Below are 15082 nucleotides of genomic sequence, written 5' to 3'. Positions count from 1 at the left end.
TACACACAAAAATCTCTATATTTATGTATTCATCATCAGAGCATCTTACCTGTTAGACAAGATGTCCTGCTGCTACACAGAATACTTACAAGCCTTCTCTGCAGGTTATGTGGGAGCTGCTACTGTCGGAGCTGCTGCCTGGTGGTTTATGGCAGCCCACGACGGACCCAAACTTACCTTTTATCAACTGGTAAACACACACAGTATCTCCCCATCACTACACCTCTATCATGCTTCTCATGCTCTGGTCTACATTAAATACTGTAGTAGAATGGATACACTAGCAGTAACACAACATGGGTGAGCAGTTAAAACCTTCATGTGACCATAAACATGGTATTACATGTTGCTAAAAATAGTATTAGAAATTAGGCAAAAAAGAGATTAGCTTCATGTTCATTTCAAACTATCAAGCAACCTATTGACACACTCACAGCTTATGTTTATTATTGATAACTTAGGTTTTTAAGTAGAATAGGTTAATAATTTAACATACATACATTTAACATTTTAACTTGCTAGCTCAAAGTTTGTTGTTGTGTCCCGTAGCGAAGGGATTTTGAGATCGGCAGCACACAGAGAGTGGAAGGCGCGGGATGTAAGGCTTTATCCTGGACATGTACTCTCCTTGATCCAGACTAGGTCAAACTTAAAGGAGCTGTATGGCCCAAGCTCTGCTTTCTAGTTTTAAGCTGCTCTGTCCCAAACATTTTTAATTCCAGTGTCGCTACAATACCTGAGAAATTAGCCAGAAAAAGAATATTTATGAAGTAAACATTGAACAACTGAATAAACAAATCTATGCTGATAGTGATAGATCTGTGATTAGCTAATACTGACTGATAATATTGGCCATGAGGATGTATGGGTCAGACTCAGTTTAAGAGATGTGCACCTGCAGGGTAATCACTGAACAACAAGGTGTCAATAATGTACAGGAAGGTGTCAATAATGTTATTTCCCCGTTTGTTTCCTCCACAGTCCCACTACCTGCAGTGCAGTGAAGGCCACGCTGAGTTTGCTGGTGTCCAGTGTTCAGTCTTTGAGTCTCCTTACCCCATGACTATGGCTCTGTCTGTCCTTGTTACCATAGAAATGTGCAACGCCTTGAACAGGTAAAAATAAAACAAACATATATACACACTAAACCACAGGAAGTAAAAGATGTCCTCTTAAAATGCACTTAAACACAAGAACACACAAAATCACTACAAAGAAAGAGAGGCCTAACGTTAGACACAGCACTGCCGCTGTTCAGCTTATTTCTATTGCCAGTGTAGCATAAAAGCATGGTGGAGTTAGCTGTTAAATCAGTAAAATTGAACAACTCAATAATCATAACACTCTTGGCACAGCATATGAATGCACATTCCCATTGACTGATAAGTGAATAACTTTGTTCAGCTCATTTTATATAATATAATATCGTCCAGAGCTGTCCTGTTTGAAACAGCTCTGTGTCGCCATGTCAGTAGCCACATTTCGACCAAAGGTTCTGAGGTCTTACGGGTCTCCAGGACTATTTTGAAGTAACTTGAAGGTTGCTCAGCCCATTGCTGTCTGTGTTTCCACTTTGGTCTAAAAAAACCTGTGAAGATAAGGCAAATTAGTCCACTGACGTATAAGCAACATGACTGGATGAGAGGCTTCTGGTGGTCACAGGGGTAAACACTATGTGATGTGATGTCCAAATGAAGCTTTGTGAAGCATTTTCTTTGTCTTCTGAGCCCAAAAGATGGATCTCTCTGTTCAACAAAGTGCTGAAAAGACAAGGAATTGCCATTCCTTGACCCTTTTTCTTTAAACAAAGAGGCCATCTAGTGGGGTCACAAATACTACTAATAGTTCATGAAGCTTTATTTGGACATCACTAGTAAACACACTGCCGCCCTGCACTTCAGTGTGCCCAACAACATATATTTTGTCTCACTGTGCTTAAGATGGTAACAGCTGAGAAACCATTAGGAAATAAGGGTTTATTTCTCTCATTCAAACATTCAAAGCACCGCTGTGCTCTCTCTCTCGCCCGCCCGGGACACATCTCTGCAACCTGCAGTTCAGTGCGGCATTGGCTCGCAGCTCTCTCTCTCTCTCTCTCTGACTCTTTTTTCCTGTCTTTCAAAATGAGTCGGGAAGCTGACAGCAAAAGCATAATCTACATAACATACTTTTAATGCTCTTTTAATGTGTAATCGATATGAGAGTACTTCCTTGTTGGATTAAATGAAGCTGTCGGTGAGTTGAAGCAGCCGTGCTATGTGTGTTTGACCAATCAGTGATGGTCATTCCTGAAAACCCCACACCGAAGGCTTCTGTACTTAGTACTACCCTCCAAACAGTGACTTTTTGGGGGGACAAATAATGCCTCCAGAACAAAATTTAGACCCTGGTCGAAACACAACCAGTTCCTCAGAAAGGGAAAGTTTCTGTGGTCGAAAACGCGGCTATTGTCTGTAATGGTTTGGTTTTTGAAGGCTGTAGATCCAGAATAAAGATGAAGCTGTGGCAGAGAGAAAGTGTAAACAGTAAAACTGTGCTGTCCAGTCTTTCAGAGAACCAGTCCCTGCTGAAAATGCCTCCCTGGTCAAACCCCTGGCTGGTCGGGGCCATCTGTCTGTCCATGGCTCTACATTTCCTCATCCTATATGTCGACCCACTGCCGGTAAGCATGCACATGTCATATATCTGTTCGCAGACACTCCTTATCTATCCAGGACTTAAAAATTCTCCATGCGCTCTGTCTGTGTCTTCAGGTGATTTTCCAGATACGCCCTCTGTCGTGGCCTCAGTGGGTGGTGGTGCTGAAGATGTCACTTCCTGTCATCTTTATGGACGAGGCTCTCAAGTTCCTGGCCCGCAACTATATTGAGCCAGGAAGCCAGATGCAGGTCAGGAGACATGCCCGACAGTGTTTCTGTTAAAGTGGACATGTTATACTTTTTTTCTATATAATGTTGGATTTTCATGTTAAACGTGACCAAATAATTAAGTCAAATATTTCCTCTTAAAATGCACTTAAACACAAGAACACACAAAATCAGTACAAAGAGAGGGAGGCCTAACGTTAGACACAGCACTGCCGCTAGTAGCCGAGTAGCCAATCACAGCTAGAAAGGGGCGTAACTTGAAGCAAGGGCGTAATCTGAAAGGGCGGATCTTGAAGCAGGGGTCAAAACTTGAAGGGTCTTGTGGTCTGGAAGCCATCCTTGGAGCGTAGATTCCAGGAAACCCTCAGGCCAATCAGAGCAGACTGGGCTTTGTCAGGAGGGGGGCTTAAAGAGACCGACAGAGACCGCTCCTACAGAGCATCTCATAAAGAAGGTGAATACAGGTGCAGCAGCCATGGGCAGTATGAGAAAAATAAAGTGTTTTTTTTAACATTAAAACATGTGAACATGTACCAGTACAAACACAAAATACAAGTATTATCCTGAAAATGCTATATATAGTAGTATAGTTGCCCTTTAAGGGGAGAAAATACAGTCAAAAATTTAAAAAGTCTTTGGGCTATTTGCTTCCATAACATGTTTTCTTTCAAACTAGTTGAAAGAAAACATTTATTTTACTACACTTTGTCTATTTGTGTCTGTAGATTTCTCCTAAATTCACAAAAAGTTAGCATTAGATAATGTCTCATTTGCATATATAAAAAGTAGAATGTCAGAAAACCTGTGATACAACATATCTGATACATATCTGTTGATTAAAATGTTCAAAAGTTTTTCTCAGACTCTGAGCCAAAAATCTCCACTTCAGTAGCACTTACATACTCCAAAACTGGATACATGGAGAAAATGGATTTTGTAATGGCTGTTGACAGTATTTTCTATCATATGGAGTGATAAAAAGAGATATCCAAAATTCCCTCTGTAAAAACCTTTGAGTATAGTGTAATATGTCAACTAAATGAAACAAGTTTTCGAACCTGGCTTTAGCCAATGTTCACACTTCTGTGCTGGAAATGTATGCAAATTAGTCCATATCTGACAAATGAATGCCTCATTTTTATATTTAAACATAACATTTCCTGACAACTTGTACTACTAATACAGAAAACACAGGGCCAGATGTACTAACGCTTTTGCGCCCACTTCAGGCGTATTTGTTTCGCAACGGGTGCGTAAAAGCATGATGAGGTATGTACAAACAGGCCGCACCGAGGTAAAAGTGCAGACTGCCTGTCGCGGGGACTGAAAATGGCAAATTGCGCTTTTCCAAGGGGAGGGTCAAAGGGACAGTGGGAGTTTCCCATAAAGAGATGGGAGGGAAAGCGTAGAGTGCGCCTAATTATGTATTCCGTGGTATGTACAAAAACCGCCCATGAAAGCGCGTCTCTATTTTGCGGTGAAAATTCTCCGCCTCTTAAAAGCAGGTGTAAACCAGCCACAAGCAGGTTTCCTGGCATATGCTTCCTGGTGAAATGGCAGCAATAATCCGAGCATGACGAAGACATAGGTCAAGGAGACAAGCTGAAAAGATCACCCTTTTTCAGTTGAGTGAACACAAAATCATTAAGCGTTACAGATTAAGCAGCCATGCAATATTACAGTTACTGGAAGAAATAAAAGATGACATTGAATCTCTGACTCAGCATAGCACCAGTACTTAACGCTTTGCTACAGCTCAATTTACGGTATAGTGGGCGGAGAAAGGCGCTGATTACTCGATGAACTGCAGGTTTGGTAAATACGACGTAAGCTGAAGTATCACAGCGTGCGCTTTCTGCGGGTTGGCCATGGCGCTGATCACGCTCCATTCGCAAATGTACGTACATCTGGCCCTCAATGTCTTCATGTAAGTAATCAACTTGGGAAGTTTCATGGTTGTTATCTGTTAGTTCAAATATTTTCCCTATTCACCTGCAGTGTCTCACCTTAATGTGCAGCAGGGTAGTGGTCTGTGTCTAACCCTCTCCTTTGTTACAATCAATCTCTCAAAAAGACACTGGAAGAGGAAGAGGAGCAGCAGAGGACGGGGGCTAGCAGGGGATTGGTCAGTCAATCACTGAAGGGCGTGTCCTGGTCCTTTGTCCTGATCTCTGCACCACTGGTGATCTGGATCTTCAGCCTGGACTCTGACATCACCAACATCTTCTGGGAGTGATGGGAAACAGAGAGAATTGGGGGAGAGAATCTAAACAAAGACTGTTGGAACAAAATGAAGATTGGGTGTGTACGGGTGAGGCGAGGTGAGATACGAGATTGTAAGGGAAAAAGAGTTAAATATTAAACCAACAGACAATCAGAAAACAACAACAAAGAAAGAGCATCTCGTCCTTAATACTAAAAGGTGCTATGTGCAGCATTTCATTTAAATCCCATAGCTTACTTAGCCTGTACTTTATGAGTTGCTCAGTTTGTCTGTCCAGCACTTAGAGTGAAATATGTCTCTGACATGATATCTCTGAAGCTGTACTTTAATGCCAACATAGCATGCTCACCTCATTCTAAAATACTAAAGGTTACATGATAAATACTAGCACGTGAGCATGCTGTAATCTGTTTTTGTGTTGTAAGGCATTCAGATGGGGGACATGATGTAGATCATCAATGGTTCCCAGGTGAGTTTCCCTCTCAGATTGTTTCACTCGGGTTGCAGCTATTCAGAAAACCTTCACACACTTTGTGTACCGTTCTCAGTAAATACTAGCTTCTAGTCATTCAAATAAAAATACTAGTCATTAAAGGACAATTCCGGCGCAAAATGAACCTAGGGGTTAATAACGTGTTTACCATGTTAAGCGTTCTCTGGGACATGTTTCCATAGTAATCGAATGTGTATCTAGCTTCAGCTAGCTTTAGCGCGAACCCGTGATTAGCTTTCAACGCTTGTATTCGGGGCACTTGGAAAGTAAAAACAAGTTGCTATTTTATACCACTAACAAGGCTCAAAATAGCACCACCCTTCAACGGTAGCATAATGAGGGTCCCTACATGTAAACCGAAGCAATCAGAACTTTGTAAGCGTCCAGACAGTTTATTAAAAAGATAGTTTAAAAATCAATAAACTGATATTTTGAGCCTTGTTAGTGGTATAAAATAGCGACTTGTTTTTACTTTCCAAGTGCCCCGAATACAAGCGTTGCAAGCTAATCACCGGGTCGCGCTGAAGCTAGATACACATTTGATTACTATGGAAACATGTCCCAGAGAACGCTTAACACGGTAAACACGTTATTAACCCCTAGGTTCATTTTGTGCCGTAATTGTCCTTTAACTAAATCAGAATGCACCAACAAAACTTTAGAAATGTCTTAGGTAGTAAAGACTTTAATAATATGTAAACCTGTTGTTCGGAAACATCTGTAACGCTGTCCAATCAAATACAATCAACAGGAAGTTGCAGCACAAGCTGTCACATGACTACTCAACCATTTACGTTCTATATGAATAGCGTGAGAAATGGGCGTGTTCAGGGTTAGCAGGATTCATGTACTTTAGAGTGGGAGGGTAATATCTGCTTAAGCTAACCTAACCAACCATATTCTGTGTGCGATTATTGGCATGACGTTCTGTAATGTGACATATATTGTGTGCTTTTGTGAGTCTTTTTTTTCAGTTTTCAATAATTAAACATTGTTTCGTCTATATCCCATTACCTCTATTACTTTTCAGTCCAAACGGGTCCAATATTAGCTCAGTCAGTTAGTGGCTGTAAATATTTAGTAACAACTTATCTCTACATAAGAACTTCTTTGTTCAGTTCAACCTGTTTTAATTTAGCGATGCATAGATCTCCGCTTGGTGAAAACATCGGTTATAACAAGGCTAACACTGAACTCGGGGAGAGCTGAACGTAAACACTCCTTCGAAATAAAAAGATGAAGATCAGAAAGTCATAAAAATAATTTGTTTAGCAGAAATATGTTAGTTCCTTTTTTTATGTTTCTTGTTAAGAATCCCTCTGTGGTCCCGACCTCCAGGTTGGTAACCACTGCTGCAGAGGTGTCATCTGTTTAGTCATTCTAACAGCATGTTGATGATTTGTTGGTGATAAAATGCTACATATAGCACCTTTTTAGAAGAAAATGTGCAGTGAAAAATGTGTGGATTAGATAAAAAACTAAAAGAAGTGCTGAGTGGTCTTGAATTAAACAAACACACACATACACACTGTAATTCAGTAGTAATAATCTGTGGTCAGTAACAAGTGATGAGGCCAGATGACTAGATGTACAACAGTCTTCATGCTGCAATGCAAAAATATTCAGTTGCGTTATTGTTAGAACTTGCGTGTAGATACTGTACATGAGACTAATACAAGCATTTATCCTGTGAAGGAAGACTGTTAGCAGACCATTAACAGGATGCATGTCAGCGCACGTCACATAATTTGTAACACATTTCAGCCCAAATCCATCCTGGGACTATTGGATTGTGCAGAAACGCATCACTTCTTGCAGAGTCTGGGCTTGAAGTGGGACAGGTGTACAGTAAAGCTGGGTGTCTACAGCTTGTAAAGGGATCACATGGAGTACAGTTCATCATAGCATCTTAAGTGCAGTCATTCTGCTAGATCTACAGTTCAGTATCCTTTGTCGTTTCTTTGTCTTAAAGCTAACTTGACTTGATGCCCTGAGGCTTCACAGACCGACTGAAGCTGACTTTAAGCCTTCACAACCGGAGAAATAAAAGGTTCTATGTCATGTTTAAACACAGTAGAGGTTGTTGTGAACTCCCAGGTACAGTACTGCTACATGTATGTCAGCTAAATGGAGTAATATGGTTCTTTATGTTAGGGCTGAATATACAGACTTTGTTTAGTTGCTTACACCTGTGAGTCTGCCTCTGTGTTGAAATGATTTCAGATGCAGGATTTCAATTTGTAATAGATAGATTCTTGATGTCAGCCTGACAGTGAGTCAGTATTTAATTTAAACGTGTTCTTTGTCAAATCAGTGACCTGTCTGCCATTTCTCCACTGATGCCATTGTGACATCTCACTCTGTTTGCCATTGAGGGTTTTTTTTATTTTTTAATGATGTAGTTATAATAACTTTTGTCATGTATCTAATTTGGGCTCCTGTTAGGAAAAAAAATCTGAGATTCAGAGAATAAAGCCATCGTGTTCCAAAAGTAAAGTCATAATTTTACGAGAAAAAAGTCACAATTATTTTATATGAAATCACACTTTTATGAGAAAAATTGCCATGTCTTTATCAGGTAAAGTCACAAAACGTACAACTACTATTTATACTTTCCTCGACGCGCTATACAGCTGTTTCCCCTGGATAGGCGACAGATGTTTATTTTAGACTGAGCTCACTTAGCCAGATACTAGCAGAGCGTTTACATATGGAAAAGTGTGACTTGTAATATTATAACTACTCATAATAGAATGTCTATTTCTCATAATTTCATATTTCTCATCTGACTTTATTCCTGTAATATTATCACCTCATCTCATAAAAGTGCTACTTTATTCAGAATTTAGACTTTATTCTCACAACAGTATGATAGTTATTTTTTTTTCTCAAAATATTGCGCCTTTATTCTCGAAATGTCTGATTTATTTATTTTACTAGAAGTGGCCCAAAAATAGCCTTTAGGAACTTTATGATATCATTAAAAAACATAAAGGATTAAAGTGTTTTGGAGGTGTTAGAACAACTAACCTGTTGTGAAAACAGGCAGTTTTTTTTTGTTTTTCTTTTATTTGAAATTGATTTTTAGTCACTACTACCACTTGTTATAGTAATTATCCAAACCAATAGAAATATGTTTGCTTCTTTGCCAGTCCTGCCTCTTTTTGGTGTTTGTTTGATTTTGCTCAGTTTCTCACATGATAGCTTGAAATTGCAAGAATGACTAAGGAGTACGTTTGTTGCAATATAATACTTTGGTTTTGATAACATTAAGGCAGAAGAAACATGTAGATGAAAATGCACTTAGTATTGAGTATTTGCTTTCTATTGTCATTATTTATTCATATTTTATTTTTCTGCAAGGGTTTATTATGCCATGACATTATTATTATTATTCTGTTAGCTCACAGCCATGTCCATGAGAGAAAAATGAGTGGAGGGTGTGTATGTTGCAGACTGTCACAATGAATCAAAAGTGGTTCATGACTCACCTGTTTAAAATAAAGGTTGAATTGAAGAACTTATGCAAGACTGTTTTCTCTTTTCTTTATCTATACTTCCTTCCCCTCTCATCCTCTCTGTTCCCTCACCATTTTGTAGATTTTATTTGTATCTTTTTTTTCTTGTTCATTCTACTTCCATCATGTCTGCTGCTGCTGCTGTTACAGTCGTACTCTATGGTCAGGACTTTGACTATTTTGACGTTACAGGAATTGAAAATATCAGCGGTGGTGGAGGATTCCCAGCATAGATCTCAATAATCATGTTCAATAACTAATTGCTGCTGTATGTGATGACTCAGCACAGCTGTTTGGTTCATGCGTCATGTGGGAGCATGTTCACGCCCTGCAGGCCAGATCAGTGGAGTTCTCAGAGGGTGGGACGACGTTACTGCTCGGTGATAGGACCCGCTTAGTGTAAAACTGTTTAGAGACATACTGTAGCTGACCACATGATCGAGCCAGTGAGCAAGTTACCAGTATGTCAGTGGAACTAGTGCCAGGTGAAAAACCTTCAGCTCTTCAGGAACAGAAACACTACAAGCAAAGAGTTGGTGGCTGAGAAATGTATTTCTATCAAACCATCAGACCGTATGAGTCCAGAATGTTAGACACAAGTTTTGCATGGCTTCTGGTCCCTTAAAGCTTAAAGGGGTGTGTGTGTGTGTGTGTGTGTGTGTGTGTGTGTGTGTGTGTGTGTGTGTGTGTGTGTGTGTGTGTGTGTGTGTGTGTGTGTGTGTGTGTGTGTGTGTGTGTGTGTGTGTGTGTGTGTGTGTGTGTGTATGTATGTATGTATGTATGTATGTGTGGGCTTGTTTAACTATATTCGTGGGGTCCAAAAACCAGGTAAGGGTTAAGGTTAGGCATTTAGTTGTGATGGTTAAGGTTAGGGTAAGGGGCTAGGGAATGCATTATGTCAATGAAGGGTTCCCACAAAGATAGTGCCACAAACCTGTGTGTGTGTGTGTGTGTGTGTGTGTGTGTGTGTGTGTGTGTGTGTGTGTGTGTGTGTGTGTGTGTTTTAAGGTCAGTGTGGTGGGCGGGCGAGACTTGAGCTCCATTTATAGACATAGTGTACTTGGAGAGAGAGAGAGAGAGTCAATGTGAGGGCACATGTGCCAGTGAATACAGCTGCCACACGGATAAGACACTTTAATTCTACAAGGAAAAGAAAGAGAGAAAGATTAAACTCTAAAACAGAATCTAGAACTTTCTCCTATTGGGAAACAGAAGCAGCAGTGAAGAAAACGTGTTGAATCATCACTATATCGACACACATCTCCTGGAGGATCTCAACTTATAAAGTAAGTGACTTTAAACATGATGCATGGTTGTTCCTCCATATTTTGCCACATGTAGACAAATGTGACTCATAAACCCTGCGGGGGAGGATTCATTGACTCGACTGCTGTTGCTGAACGGGATTGGGAGGTACTGCTGAGGTGGGGTTATGTTGTCAGAACTGCACTGAGATAATTTTGTTCCCTCTCCTGTCAACCACGACCATCTTGTCATTGTTTGTTAACTGGGCTGAGTCATATTGTCCAACAACATTTGAAAGCTCTATGTGAGCTATAAAAATTATTGTGAAGGTGAGATGCAATGATATGAATGAAGCATGAAGCTATGAAATATTTCTTTTGTATAATTCAACTTCTGGCAATGGGTGAGTGTCACTTTGACATGGAAATGGGCATTTATTAACACAACTGAGAAAAGGTATTAGCGTAGAAGCATATGCTTTTGACATTTGCTATTTTGACATTAGAAGAGTCCCTTCCAACTGAAGTGGTATTCATTTTATGATATTTCTGAGTTCACAAGGTGTGACCTATGTTGTTGTCTATCTATTTGTTGATCTTAAACATACAATTTAAAGGTCCCATATTGTAAAAAGTGAGATTTCCATGTCTTTTTTTCATTTTAAAGCAGGTCGAATGAAATACTGTGAAAGTATCAAAATGCTCAAGGACTTCCGTATGGTTGTGATGTCACAACTATACTATATATAGGTAGAAAGTGCCCGATCCAGTGCCGTTACAGTCGTTCCCTAGAACAATGATCAATCAGAGCAGACTGGGCTTTTTCGGGAGGGGGCTTAAAGAGACAGGCGCTAAAACGTTTCAGACAAAGGGTGAATGAAGGTGGGTTTATCTGTGGACTGCAAGAGAGGGGCAGAACTTGAAGTTGTCCAACCACACGAGATGTCAAAACGAGATGTTACACTGATGAAGAGTGACAAGCTGTTTTGTGTCGGCAATAAATTCTTCAGGATATATTGTATTACACCCCTTGGATATCTATTATGATTTTGATTAATACTCACACTTTTCTCTGCTTGTTTTCTACGAGCAGAGATACAGAGGATTACATATAGTATGGGATATCACGCCCCCGCTTGGCCTGACTGAAGACACCTCTATTCACGCTTATAAGGTGTGGTGACCACAGTCATCCTTCAGTTCGATGGCCGCTCTTCACCGAGCCCAGCTGCACAGCGGGCCAACCTAGAGTTGTACCTCATTCCTCTCCTTCGGGGAACAGAAGTTATAGTCCTGAAATTTCGTTCCATTTCAGTTGATTCACACGGTACAACACATATAGTATGGGATGTGTATTTACGCCCCGCAGAGCAGCCACCAAAGCAGAGTCAAACCTACAGCACTTAAGTGCATCGTAGACCCAGCAGAAAGAACAGAGTGAGCCACCGTAGGGTCTGTCACATCTAAACGATATACCGAACAAAAGTATGCGGTGATCAGACATGTATAAAGTACTAGAGACCCAGACTTGAGTAAAAGTACAAGTGCTCTATCAAAACAGTGACTTGAGTAGAAGTTGAAGTGCTCTTTAAGCACCACACTTAAGTGAAAGTACTAAAGTATTCAACATTTTTTGTAATTAAGTATTGCAAGTAGTTTATTTTAAAATGTACTACTCAAGTACTGAAAGTAAAAGTACAAGTATTGTGTTATGTTTAGTTTAGTTTATTAGTTTATTTGTCAGGGACCATGCACAGTTCAGGCCCTGTACCAGAGTTAGCTATACAGCTAATTTACATCTGTGGTCCCTGGGCAAGGGAGATAAAAAGACAATATAGACAATACAGACAATACTATCAAAACAGATAGAAACTTAACAACAAACAACATATAACAAGCATTACATCACATATAAACCAGAATACAAAATATACATTCCATGTTATAAAAAGATCAATGATCACATAGTTGATTCGCTTTCAGCCAAGTCTTTAAGGACATTTTAGAACTGCTGAGACTTGCACAATCTCTAATGTGAAGTGGGATTAAGTTCCACTTTTTTACTACAGTAAATGAAAAAGCTCATTGACCAAATTTAGTCTTCCTAAAATTTGTTTAACAGTCACCTCTTACAGAAGCCCTAGAGACCCTTACACTGTTTCTGCAAAATGACACACATTGATTGAGTGCGGGTGGTGCAAGATCATGGGTCAATTTATACATCAGGCACATGTCTGCAAAACAGAGAAAACTGTCAAAGGTTAATAGGTTGTGTAACATTCCTCTTGATAGAGAATTGCATGCCCACTGTTTTGCTTACATTAAGAGTAAGACAACTGAGAGTTAACCAGTCTGATACTTTGTTTAGTGCTGCAGTAAGTTTTGCTACAGCTTGTTCTTTAGTTTTTGCATAAGTATAGATAACTGTATCGTCTGTGTACATTTGGATGTGGACTTCTGGGCAAATCAAAGGCAGGTCATTAATATATAAACTAAATAAAATTGGTCCTAAAATAGATCCCTGAGGGACTCCAGTAGTGCAGATAGCAAAGGAGGAGCATCTATCATTAATCCTGGTGCACTGCTTTCTAGAATCTAAATAAGACTCCATTCATGTGGGAGAGAAATTAATCTTTGACAGTTTGGATAACAAAACATTATGATTTACTGTATCAAACGCCTTCCTAAAATCAAGGAAAACAGTCCCAACAACCCCTCCATTGTCAAATCTGGATTTTATTTGCTCAATAAAGTAACAAGTAGTTGTTTCTGTGGCATGATCTTTCCTGAATCCAAACTGCATAGGGTGCAGTGGAAAATGGCCTTGATTTAAATAGGCTAGCAACTGCTCAAAGACTCCTTTCCGTCACTTTGGAGACAACAGGGAGGATACTAATAGGTCTATAGTTGGTTGTATTAGTTGCATCTCCAGCTTTAAATACAGGGGTTATTACTGCTGATTTCCAGGCATTGGGAAAACAACTTTGTTTAATGGATAGATTTAGCAGATGACCAATTGGAGTACAGAGGATGCTTTTATACTTCTTCAGGAATGCACAATCACAATCAAAAACATCTTTAGCCTTAGAGTTCTTAAACTTGCCTAAGATTTTAGTTATGGAAGATTCTGGCACTTTGGATATGCTAAACAGTGGAAGATTATCATTTGATGGTGTAATGATCTTCCCTCTTGGACCAAAGCCTTGTGCCAAATCTTGAACCAAATCTATAAAATAACTATTAAACACAGAAGAAATTTGGTCTTTGACTTTAGTAAAGGTTCCCTGTACTTGTAATTCAACATCTTTATCTTTTTTTTTGTTGTTCTTCTTTAAAGCTCTATTTATGTTTTCCCAAGTTTGCCTACTGTTCCCTTTAGAATCATTGATAATATCAATAAAAAGCTTTGCTTTTGCCTTTCTCAATTCATTTACATTTATTTCTTTATTACGTAACTGTTGAAAAGTTCTCCTATGATGGGCTAACCCTGACTTAATTGCAGTTTTCAGTGCATGATCCCTCTGCTTCATTAGATTCTATACTTGTTCATTAAGCCAGGGCAGATTTAGCTTTTTTCTAGAATGTGTAACACTTTTACTAAACTCGCTTTTAACGCTATTAACCTTGGTCATTAAGCTCCTAGAAGCAACCTCCAAGTCCTCTGTGGACAGGATCTCACTCCAAGTTAGTTGATTCAACTGGCTTTCAAGTTCATTGATAAACCTCTTTGGTATAATGTTTAAGACCTTTTTAACTTTCTTGCTGGTATATGAACCTTTGTTTTGTTAGTTTCCTTGATACCAGTGTCAGATTATGATCCGATAGCCCTATTAGAAAACTAAATGTTTTAGTTATTCTTTCTGGTTTATTACTAAATATACAATGTAGTTATTAAAGAAAGCAGTCCAAAGTTTGAATATCATATTGCTTCATTGAATAGACCTTTTAGGCTAGTGACAATGCCCCAAAAGTTTTGAGATACCCCTACCGGAGGTAGAACTAAACCCAACAATGGGTTTAGTTGGGAGACTCAAAGGTCTCCCATCTATGAAATGGATTCTTGGCAAAAAATATTTTACTACTAAGATTGTTAAATTAACAGATATTGTAATACACCCCAAAACCAAAAAAGGACTAAAATATATGGTAGTTAAGGCATAGAAACTAATGCAGATCAATCACACAAGTTCTGAGAGCTTTGAAACTTTGCCTGGTTGTAGTCAGGCAGTTGCTTTACCTACTAGAAAAGACTGGATGTGAATATCTTGATGTATGGAATAAATAGAGATCTATAAACACATACCTAAAATAGGCGAACATGCAAAAAATGAATATCTATGCAGAATGGTTTCATTTACTTTGTGGTTACTTTGCCAGGGATTATCATAGAAACACATATGATGGATGTTGTTGGAAAGGTGGGGTTGTGCTGAATCCAGCAATACCAAATATATAAATATAGCATGACAAGTCAGGTTGTTCTTACGTATGAGGTGTCCAAAATGAAAGAAAATGGAACACTGACATAATTTATTCTCAAGTCCAAAGCTCATTATAAGTGGTGAGAAGAATGTTGAGAAATTCAAATATAAGATACATTTAATAATGAAACATTTCATATGGCACCTTGTACTATACAGTCCATATGGAAACAAAGACCATAGCACAAACAGGAGACCAGGAGTCAGGATTGCAGTTTGACCTTAATGAGCCTTTTAATAAAACTATAACTTAAC

The 15082-nt window shown here is 39.1% G+C and overlaps 2 protein-coding genes across 3 annotated transcripts in view; both read left to right on the top strand.

Annotated features, from left to right (window-relative positions):
* The window catches only part of si:dkey-28b4.8 (sarcoplasmic/endoplasmic reticulum calcium ATPase 2), a 37736-nt gene extending 32616 nt beyond the window's left edge, over positions 1-5120 (top strand). For both annotated transcript variants that reach the window (XM_028567270.1, XM_028567280.1), the window contains exons 20-24: positions 105-190; positions 982-1115; positions 2545-2662; positions 2754-2888; positions 4942-5120. In XM_028567270.1, the coding sequence (XP_028423071.1) occupies positions 105-190; positions 982-1115; positions 2545-2662; positions 2754-2888; positions 4942-5103 (635 nt within the window). In that variant the 3' untranslated portion in view covers positions 5104-5120. The remainder of the gene's footprint in view (positions 1-104; positions 191-981; positions 1116-2544; positions 2663-2753; positions 2889-4941) is intronic.
* Positions 5121-10187: 5067 nt separating this feature from the next.
* slc43a1b (solute carrier family 43 member 1b) overlaps positions 10188-15082 on the top strand; it is a 39092-nt gene continuing 34197 nt past the window's right edge. Inside the window, exon 1 of the mRNA XM_028567320.1 lies at positions 10188-10388. The gene's annotated coding sequence lies outside the window, so the exon portion shown is untranslated. The remainder of the gene's footprint in view (positions 10389-15082) is intronic.

Source organism: Perca flavescens, chromosome 2 (assembly GCF_004354835.1).
Source record: "Perca flavescens isolate YP-PL-M2 chromosome 2, PFLA_1.0, whole genome shotgun sequence".
Classification (NCBI taxonomy): Eukaryota; Metazoa; Chordata; class Actinopteri; order Perciformes; family Percidae; genus Perca; species Perca flavescens.
Note: the sequence above shows the minus strand (reverse complement) of the source record. Positions and strands in the feature narration are given on the sequence as shown.